We start from the raw sequence: 11,200 nt of genomic DNA, 5'->3' as shown, positions 1-11,200 counted from the left end.
GATATAAATTATGGCAAGTGTGCGTGGGTAAACCCTCTTAACCAAGGGAAAAATGAAACGATTCATTAAATCTTAAAAGCCAATTTATTATACTTATATCTTGAATGTTTAAAAACCTTGACTAGATATTATTGTTTTAATTTCAGTTCTATTATTCAACATTTCGACAATAATATGCTTATTACAGCGGAAATATAACAATGCTACGACAAAAACAAGAAATAAATATTACACATCTTTTAGATTTTCTGACAAATTATTTTTGCCGAAAACAAAGAATATTTCGTTATTATATATCATGACACTACTTTCGGTACTTATAGGATCTCCAGCAGCGTGAAAACGAAAATTAGAATCATTTACAAGCATATTTTGCAAATTAAAATAAAGCCTACAACATATTAGTGTCACAAGTGACTCTTGGGTCTACGGCGTAGCTGCGCGTAGATGAGGCCTGCGGGCTTGTCTATGGGCTGGTAGATGTAGTGGCGGGGGTCTCCCTTCGTCACGTTGGCGGGGAATTTCGAGACGTCGATATTTAGATAATGTTTGTTCGGCATGGTCATTCTTATCCATGTTATCTGTAACAAAAATTGAAAAATGATTAGTGGCTCAATTAATGACACTTAATTAAAATATGATTCCCTAATTGCGTTACGAATTTAAGACAATTTAACGATCTTCATATTGTGTTAACGAGCATGGCCATAAAAATTAAGTACCAAATTCTATTTTTAGTAGTTAAACATTGTTTTTGATGACAAAGAATTTGAGTTCATCGATCGAGTTTGATGATCACCTTTGGTTCATACGCGAATTATATTGTTTTCATTACGAGAACTGATAAAATTGTCGGCAAAAGAAGAAAAGAAAAATTGTAAGCGTCTCCCTATAATACTAGCAAACAATATTACGTAAAAAATTTAAAAAAAGGTTAGGGAACTAATTCTTAAAGAAAGAATTCAAAAGAATTATCGGCTATTATAGTTGGGGAAAGGTGGGGGACAAATTATTCTTTACGTCCAAGAATTTATATTTTTTTACATAAATCTATAATAAAAAATTAAATATCGCTTAATTGCGCAGCCGTAGAAATGCTATAAACGCAAAGCTATTACACTATTAAGTATTTACTTATCAAAGTTTATCACCGCACGCGCCATATTAATAAATTCATGTTGTACATTGATTTGTTGTTTAATGTCGATAAGATGAATTTATGGTCAACAATTTATTTTTGATACTAGAGTCATATGACCAATGAGTAAACAAATATGTAATTTACTGTGAAATGAGAACGTGTAATCTTTTGTTTGTGAAAAATATAACGGATTTTATATGTATTTAAGATAATTAATGTGCCAATTAGGCGAATTTTAAACAGCTTTGTTGTTCACGATGTTTTCCTGTTGTATATTTATTTTATTGGTATACATTCTAGCCTCTAATAGATGCAATTTTCTATTGATTACTTCTTAATTGAATACATACCTCAGATACTTTTTCTAAAACAGTTTTCTCGGCTTGATACAGCGTGTGTTGTACTGAGGGAGAGTATACGCCGACGTCGGGAGGTCCGGCGAATTTGTCCAGGATCGCATCTTTGACTGTCAACCACGCGTTGTCAAAGTCTGCCGTCCTCATGTTATCGTACGTCCATTCTGCTTCCACGACAGTACTGTAACCATTGTAAAAAATTAAAAATAATGAACATTCACAATAAGATAATATGGTTCTATTCTACCATTTAGAGCATAGCGTTAATTAACATAATGAGTAAAAATTACCATTTAATTATTCTAACACGATTACATAGAGATACATATTTTTGAAAATCGTTATAATTGATAAAATAATAGTTAGTAGCAATAACAGTAATATGATGGTAACGAAGAAAACGATTTAAAAATGTTTTATCTTTTGAATCAATACTCTCGACCTAAATCGAAATAAGAACCAACCTGAATATTCTTTCCGCGGCATCGGAAAGTGTTGTATATTCATCTTGGACGAAATCCACAAATGCTGACTGAGTAGTCTTCAACACTCGAAGACCGCTTAAGCCAGATTTAACTTTTACCGCCTCTGCCATTAAAAGAAAACATGAATTAATAATTGGTTCCATATTTAACATTACATGACAATAATGATTTTAATACCATTCGTTAAAGTCCACTTGTTGGTAAAAACTCACCATGTCTAGCCTGTGATACTTCACACCATCTCGTTGCTATTGGTGAAAATATGAAAGCGTGGTTATGAGGCGCGCCGGCCTGGAGTCTCTCCCATGGGTATTCCATTACATGGCACTTGGCTTCTACGACTTGTCTATATGTATAAAGAAAATGATTCACAACCACAGCACCGAACTCTTCGGGAGTTTTTATTCCATATTTTTTAGCGAGAACGTAAACTGTGTTCTTCTGCGAGTCAGTGGCTACGACTTCCTTATTGTCGCCAACAATATATGCTGATTCTGAAGACAGTTTTAATTCTGTAGAAACTTCAAATTCTCTTATAGCGTGTATGTCACCATCTCTGTGTACGTGAAGTAATTTTACTGAGCTTTTTCCATATCCATGGTCACTGAGTTCGAAGCGACCGCCGGTGTCGGCCGCAGCGGTGGCCGCCGCCGTCGCACCGCTCGCCGGCAATGCTGGCATACCTTCACCCGAGCTCGAGTTAGGTTTCGCATAAATTCTGGAATATTAAAATATTATAAACATATTTTACTCCATGATTTTACTTTAATTTTTATTATAATCCAATAACTATATTTTCCTGTGGCTAATATTATAATCCAATTACCTACTACACATAGTGTGTTGGTGTTGCATTTTTTACAATTTAACGGAGTTATGAAAGCAAATTAACTTATTAAAATATTCTATTAATATTATACTGCTGCAGTCCAAAATTATTATAAATAAAAATATACCAAATTTATGAAATAAACATTGTATATTTTTAATTACCTGTTAGTACTTGTCCACGGCATTTTTTAAACTAATTCACTACTTTATTTTGAGCGTGTGTAAGAAACGCCATCGGCACATTTACACAAGACAGACTGTGATAAATGACATCTCGCCAGCTCATTTATAAGAGTAACCTGTCTTATCAGTAACGAGCACGCGACTAATACGCAAACTGGACGATTGCTTATCACTAAATTTAACTTTATTTAAGTTCATAATATCGGACATAAATAAAGACTATTAACGGTTCTACATCAAATTTAGAATGAAAACCAGAGTATCGCTAAACGCACACTTTTGACTTAAGCATACATACATACGAGATAACTAATTTGAATACATAAATTTTATTTGATTTAATTTAAGCTTAATTACATTGTTCCGGTCAATTATGTTTAAATCTATTAATTGTTAATCTTTATGTTGGAACAAAGTCCAATATATTAATTTTATGGAGTGCATCAATTATGTAAAACCCAGGTTTATCTCGCGTACATTAAATTAAACATGTGACCAATAAAAATATATATTTTATCAATTGTGTACACTCAGTACTTAATTTTCCTAAAATAGCTATTGACATCGTTATCTCTGCGCAAATTAACCAATAAATCATGAACGGACAATTATGAACACTAACAAATACATGCAAATAAATTTGGGACATGCGTAATTAAGTATTCTAATTATTTATAGGATACAAGAAAAAATAACTCTATAAAAACTTATCGAATTGGGTCATGCTCGTGCGATACCGGCAACGTTACCGGCAATTGTATTTAAAAAGACGAGATATTAGAAAAAAATTGAAACTTAATGAAAATATATGATCTAGATTCTTGAGCTTAAAGCTCATTCATTATTTTGTTTCTAGTTTCTTACCCTTTAGAGTTTAATTATTATTTATATTTAAAGGTTTCTAAATTGATTAATCAATTGATTTATCAAGAGATAATTCTCAAGTAAAAACTGAAAAGTTATAGGAATTAGTCGTCGTGTCAGAGCGGGGGTATTTCCTCCTCTCAATAGATCTCCATGCGTCACTTTTACAAACAATTTTACACCTATTATGGTCATTTCATAACTGAAAATAAGATCACAAATATATTAGGAAATTAATAATTATGTACTTCTCTCTTCTAATTCATTAACTCCATTTCTTACGTTTTTTCGAAAAATATCGAGCGTGTAATGGCCACCTTTTCGATTTTCCAAATTATTTATCATGTGTTATTATTTATAATAGACTCGATCATTATAAATAATCAACCTTTACTCACATTAGACGTTTAACTACAAAGCATAAATATGTACAAATATGTACCTAGCAGTATAATAATAGCCTGCCAAGTTTATTGACCCGGAACAAGATATTTACTTAATTCTAATTTCTAATCTAACAATTTTATGAAAGATCATAAATAAACTTTAAGTTAAACTTTAATAAGCAATTAATTGTGTATAATATCATTATTTTTAAAAAAATCTGTTGTCTTTCTCAAATTTCAAATTTCAAATTTATTTATTTGTTTCACAATTTTTTACAACTCATATAAATTGTAGTAAATCCCTGGTTAACCCACTAGGAAAAACCTGTGCGGGGTCAACCAGTGATTTCTATTTAATAAAAAACATACTGCAGCTTTTAAATCTAAGTATTTTCTAATACTTAGATTTAAAAGCTGCAGTATGTTTTTCTTTTAGTCAATAAAAATACAATATTAATACTCTAGTGATGTACTATTAATACTATTTTTACTGAAAATGAAAACAATATTAATGTATATTCCCATTATATTAACGCAGCTATAGTTGAGCCAATCTAATAGGCAACATTTGACGTCTATCAATTTTATCTTCGAAGAGAGGTAACCTGCTTAAAAACATCGATTAAAGTGAATTAATCGATACGGATTTGAAACATTGGTCAGTCGAATTTATTAATTTATGATGATTTTTATTCAGAAGTAATCAATGCATTCGATTCTAGATGTCAGATTTCGATTTTTAGAGTAACGTCTCTGGTATTTAAAAAGAAAAAAGGTTTATTGACACAAAATTGTAGCGACGTCAGTTCTTCAATTCAGAAATTGTTTATTATGTTTAGAATGGTTTATCAGTAAAATGAAATCTTAAAATTACTTGTATCGGTCATTATTATTATAAATATGTGGTCGTAATTGAAAAAAGTTAAGCAAATGTGCAGTTCTAACAAAACGAAATATCATGTTATTCTATGTTGTCGTTACTAGGTTACGTTGTTGAATTTTGTTGAACTGTCAAATGTTGCCTATTAAAATGGCTCTACTATAAATAGTTTGATTTTCATGTATGGCTAATTGCTGAATATACAACATAAAGCTTTTAGTTGATTTTTATGACTGTAAACTAACTATTCACAAACATGCGATAATCTTATAGATACCTACGTGTAAAATAATAAATAATATATGACTCAATGACTGTATTATTCTCGTACATTTAATAACTAAGTAAATGTTATATTTTTGATAATTGCCTTAAGCTTTTAGGGCAATAAAGGTTACAAAAGGTCATATTTGTGTCTCCCACTCACGTGTTTGCACATGCCATTACTGATAACATTATCTGTTCTTATTTGTTTTTGATTTCTGACCTTACTATTAGAGTAAAAAATAGATATATCAGCTATTTATGACATCATACTCGATAACATATAAAATCAATCTAAAAGTAACATTGGAGGAACATTTCGCCAGGAGTGGCACGCAATTTTATAGTCACCTCGTAACGTTTTATGTGGTTTACTTTTTATATTTACTATTTTATGATGTTCAATAGTATGGAGGTATATCATTATATACATATTATATAGAATAGGAGGTATACATAGAATTTATCATTTCAAATTATTGTATTGCTTAGCTTTTGAACTACATACTAAAAACATCGATATATGAAAAAAGTACCAGGCATATATTAGTGCCCAGTGTTCTAGCCGAACATTTTTTATAAACAACATAGGGTAGTTTATTAATGATAACATTGCGGGTAAAATTTCGTTTTATTTAGCAATATAATTTTACTGCTATCCAAATGTCTGTTTAAATAACTATACAGATGAATAAGTATCTAATCAAGAGCCATAATACCCATCGAAGTGTGAAATTAATGAGTGTAGTGAATGTTAAATATGGATACGCTTTATCTGTAACCGCTCGCGTCGGATATAAGCGTCAGAACGTAAAGAGAAGAGTGTATAGTTGCGAAATATAATAATAAGATTGGGCGGGCGGCACGCGCAGAGGCGCAGTGTGGCCCGACGTTGTCGATAAATTATCGTCTTTATTAGTTAGAGATGTGTTCTGTTTCAGTCTTATATGTAGTAATAGCTTTATATGAAACATATTGATTGGAATTAAAGAGTTATATAAGGTTGAGTGAGTAAAATCGAGAAACTTCGAAAAAAATATATCGGTCGTTGAAGATATGATATGAAAATTCGTCCTCTCCTAGATATGATATTATAAACAAATCGTAAATATTTGTAAACGAGTTATCATGATTTATTTAGGTATAGAAACACTACATACATAATATGATGTGAATATTTAATTGAATACACATAAGAAATTCTCTCATTTTATTTTGGTACAACTCAAATGTAAAATATTGTTTATTTCATGAGCAAATGTGGCATGAAGATATCAATAGAGATCAAAAATATCTACATTATAGATGTTTTAGATCTCTATCTCATTTCGTCTACCTTTGGACAAACTCTTAGTATCATCATTGATAAGTATTTATTTAATAAGTCCATATAGCTCACATTACATATTATGAACTTAAATAATTTAATTAGTAAGTACATATAATTATTTATAGTATTGTGTTAGAATGAATCATCAAGCCAGCAAGCTTTAAATTCAAAAGACTTATCGCTGAACAAAGTACAAATTTTAAAGTCAAGCGTCATTCATATCGACAAATCTTTGAACATCACTGGGATAGCGGCAAAGCGTAGTGCGCAGGCGCGAAGGCGGGCGGCGGTGTGACGTGCCGCTCGCAGACAGCTGACGGTGCCCGCGTGACGCACGAACGTGCCTTACTCCGCTTTACGGCCCGGGCCACGCGTTGTCTTGGTGATCTGTGGTGATGATGGTGAGAAGGAGCGGCCGCTACACTGTCAGTTGGAGAGGCTTCAGAGACTTCTCCGCGAACAAGCCACCAGACGACGGTGAGCGTCTAACAACCGTATGAATCCGATAAATCAGTATTTTGAACGGATTTGAGCGACTGAACGGATAACGATTTACTGCGGTATCTAAAGGTTACGAAGTACTCGCTTGTTTCTTTAAGGTTCTCACTGGAATGTATGCCAATTTTGATTTTAACTAGAGACACACATAGATTTAAACGATAGAAAAGCGGGAAAATTTAAAGAATATTTTTTTTTTATAAATGTATGCACATTTTAAATGGATCTTACATAAATTAGAAATAAAATAAATATCCCTATGAGAAGTTTAGAAAAATAAAACGATTCTCAAATGCTCTCAAATGCATCAGATGCAATGCTCGCTTTGTCTTCAAAATAAACATTTTTCACGGAAATACCTAAAAATAATCTGTACTCATTTCGATGTTATCACTCCCAGTACGTTTAAAATTTATGAAAGTTAATGAAAAAATAGTTGTCAGTACAATACGGACAATTCGATATACAACGGAACCGTACACGTTCTCTAACATTACGCAGGACCTCATCAAAAATCTCTTTTCTATCAAAATTGCTTCCGCAAAATATATTGTACACTTTAGTGGTTAACGATTGGTAAATTGTAATGTTTACTACATTAAAAGCATTATAAATAAATTTTAATGGAGCGTACTATTTCTACAATCTGTTTATATTCAAATGTCTTCATAATTTTTATTCTCTCGATGGTAACACGTGTTACGAAAGGGGGTTACCGGATCCATTTTCAGAATTAAGCAATGAGCTAAATGTCAACCTAACCTTTTTAAGCGTCTATATTTGTTTCTACTGCAGGAACAAGAGCTTCTTAAGGGATTAGTAGTAAAAAAGTTTAACGAGGGCGGGTTGATAGATGTCACATACTGACTACCTTAGAAGTTTTTGATTCCTGGATATGCCGGTTGCGCGTTACGATGTTTTTCTTATTTGATTGGTAAAAGGTGATGCCCAAGATAAGGTCGCAATAAAGTATAGATAATTAATAATAATTGATTTAAGTTATCCTCATTTTTTATATAAGATGTAGTTAAGCCACAACTCTAAAATTTTAAATTATATACTTACATTCTTAGGGTATAATATACAAGAACCTATTCGTATCCAGCCAGTCGTTATTTAGAGACTAGAACATTAGATATCTATTGTTATGCGAACTATTTATTTGTGAACTTGTCAACAATGTATGCAACTATGCATTTTACGATTTGAGATAATATTTGCTACCACAGAAACAATTATTCTTAACGTACCTAACAATGTATAAATAACTCGTAGATATTGATTGCAAGAGACGATTGAATTTTACTCGTTTGTCATTAATTTCAAATCGAAAAGCGATAATTTAAAATCTCACACTACAATAGCCCGAGCAACTATGATATTATCTGCTAAACTAAGCTAATTTACTTACATCATACATTACTGCCAGATGTTGCGGTACCTAGAAGATCATCAGCTGTTAAGCGACCATCAATACGGATTCCGCCGAGGCCGCTCGGCTGGTGATCTTTTAGTTTACCTAACACATCGATGGGCGTCTACGATTGAGAGTAAGGGGGAAGCTATGGCAGTCAGTTTAGATGTAGCGAAGGCATTTGACCGGGTGTGGCACAAGGGGCTCCTCTCCAAGTTGCCTTCGTACGGCCTTCCTGAGAGACTTTGCAAATGGATAGCCAGCTTTCTCACGGCAAGAAGCATCAAGGTCGTTGTCGACGGATCGTGCTCAAAATCCATGCCTGTGAATGCTGGTGTCCCACAGGGTTGCGTGTTATCGCCTACGCTATTCCTATTGCACATCAATGATATGTTGCGAATACGTGATATACATTGTTATGCGGATGATAGTACGGGTGATGCCGCTTATGCCGGCTTTCCAAATATCTCTCAGGAGCAAGTGGACCAGCACAGGAAAGAACTTGTGTCGAAAATTGAGAAATCGCTAGATGAAATCTCGATATGGGGGCAGAATAACTTAGTTGTGTTCAACCCCTCCAAAACACAAGTCTGCGCTTTCACCGCGAAAAAGAAGCCCTTTGACGTTGCGCCCCAATTTCAAAACACTCTCCTTAAGGCCACGCCTTGCATCGGAATCCTCGGGGTCGACATTGCGAGCGACGTTCAGTTCAGGGGTCATCTGGAAGACAAAGCTAAACTAGCTTCAAAGAAACTAGGGGTGCTCGCAAGAGCGAGACAGTATTTCATGCCAGCTCATCACCTACAACTTTATAAGGCCCAAGTTAGGCCACATTTGGAATACTGCTCTCACCTCTGGGCTGGAGCACCCCAATACCAGCTGCTTCCTTTCGACCGCCTGCAACGTCGAGCCTCTCGAATCGTCGACCGACCCGAGCTCACCGATCGGCTGGATCCGCTAGCACTGCGGCGTGATGTCGCATCACTGTGCATATTTTACCGGATATACAATGGAGAGTGTTCTGATGAACTTTTTGGATTGATACCAGCTGCGCAATTCCAACTGCACGACACAAGCTTAAATACCATCCACACCACCTGGATGCGTGGCGTTCGTCTACAGTGCGATTCTCGCGACACTTCTTACCGAGAACCACGCTGTTGTGGAACAAGTTACCTGCTTCTGTGTTTCCTAAAAACTTTGACATGGGCACCTTCAAGAAGAAAGCCTACACATATCTGAAAGGCCAGCAAAACGTTCGCAAAGTCTCCGACAGTGCGAACGCTCATGGGCGGCGACGAACCTCTAGAAAGTGAGTCGCCTGCTCTTTTGTTGGAGCTAACATAAAAAAAAAAAAAAAAAACATCAATTAAAAACCTCTTTTTGATTCTTCCGAATCTCGACTGGTCTATATAATAAGGCTATAAGATGCATACTGCATAGCATGATAATAGCTAAGAACGACTGTAAACCTCATATGATATTTTTACTAAATAAAATATCTACACTATGCCAGTTAAATCGTAGGTATCTAGATTTTAAGGCCACACATGATAGGTGCCGGATGACTCTAATGAACTGTGACCTCAAGGGTCATGCGACATAGGCGAGTTGTATAAGTATTAAATAATCAATCTCATTCGCCACTACGATGGCGGTGAAAAGGAAAAAAACAAACTGGTACATATATCATTAAATTAAAGTGGAAGAAATTATTAAAGCCTTGAAAAAAGTTTACAACTAACTTTTTCAAGGATAAGTTTAATAGAACAGACTATATTCACGGTTTATTACAGGTAAAATATTATACACTTAGGTACCTACATAATATGTGGTTTTAGCCTTTTCTTGGTCATAGCTGTTGACAAAGATGGCTTTTTTTTAGATTTTTGTCCGTCTATATGATTAGAATGGTATCGTGTCTTTATAATAGTCTTTATACATAATATAAATATTATATACAAAGAACAATTCCCATTGCTGCTGAAAGCTACATACCTACACAACTAATTAAACAAGGATTTACCATAATCTACTTTTGAGCAGCTGTATACTAATTCTGAATTGCCTGGGTGGGATGATACGGCCTACGCGACGGGAGCAGTTTCAGGATATTATCGTTTACGAAATTAAATAGGCAAGACTGCGTAAATTATTAATTAAATAGGAGAGACAAGTGAGGCATCTTTTAAATTTTAGTCTTAGTTTGTTCAAATAATCTCATCTACTATTTTTCAGAAAAGGAGGAACAGAAACCTGAAGAAGATTTATCTAATCATGAAGTTATCTTTTTACGGAGCATTGTTGAAAGTCCTGACTTTGCTAGAAAATATGAGGCATGTATCTAACAATTACTTAATATAATCGATACCTATCTACAGTAAATCTATTTTAATCATTATTAAATAAGATAATTTAATCATTATAGGTATTGATCGTATCACCATATAATGAAAATATGAATTTGTGGTTCTTCCCTTCATATACGTACAGTTTGCTTGGGTATTTATAGTAAAAATGAAAATATTATTATTATATAATTTGTATTAAAATATCATTTTAGTGTTT

The 11,200-nt window shown here is 33.7% G+C and overlaps 1 protein-coding gene and 1 long non-coding RNA gene across 2 annotated transcripts; one reads left to right on the top strand and one right to left on the bottom strand.

Annotated features, from left to right (window-relative positions):
• Positions 1-65: 65 nt before the first annotated feature.
• On the bottom strand, positions 66-3,095 carry Uro (Urate oxidase). The gene is made up of 5 exons (XM_089707613.1): positions 2,976-3,095; positions 2,195-2,700; positions 1,962-2,085; positions 1,492-1,678; positions 66-581 (listed from the first exon to the last, which is right to left on the bottom strand). Exons 1-5 carry the CDS (start codon positions 2,996-2,998, stop codon positions 408-410), a joined length of 1,014 nt encoding a protein of 337 aa, XP_089563739.1. The 5' UTR covers positions 2,999-3,095; the 3' UTR covers positions 66-407.
• A 3,910-nt stretch (positions 3,096-7,005) lies between these two features.
• LOC149490694 (uncharacterized) lies at positions 7,006-10,980 on the top strand. The gene is made up of 2 exons (XR_016317547.1): positions 7,006-7,197; positions 10,871-10,980. It is a non-coding gene; the product is annotated as an uncharacterized LOC149490694 (long non-coding RNA).
• Positions 10,981-11,200: the final 220 nt, after the last annotated feature.

Source organism: Colias philodice, chromosome 2 (assembly GCF_061535455.1).
Source record: "Colias philodice isolate Cphi_HAF_F1 chromosome 2, ilColPhil1 Martin Lab GWU primary, whole genome shotgun sequence".
NCBI classification, from domain to species: domain Eukaryota; kingdom Metazoa; phylum Arthropoda; class Insecta; order Lepidoptera; family Pieridae; genus Colias; species Colias philodice.
The sequence above is the reverse complement of the archived record's forward strand: the minus strand, read 5'-3'. Positions and strand labels throughout refer to the sequence as shown.

Coding starts and splice junctions, on each gene's coding strand:
- Uro (XM_089707613.1), bottom strand. CDS start 2,998: ATGCCGTGGACAAGTACTAACAG. Junction 1,679..1,961: donor GCCGCGGAAAGAATATTCAG/GTTGGTTCTTAT, acceptor CAATGGTTACAG/TACTGTCGTGGAAGCAGAAT. Junction 582..1,491: donor TTTTAGAAAAAGTATCTGAG/GTATGTATTCAA, acceptor TTTTTGTTACAG/ATAACATGGATAAGAATGAC.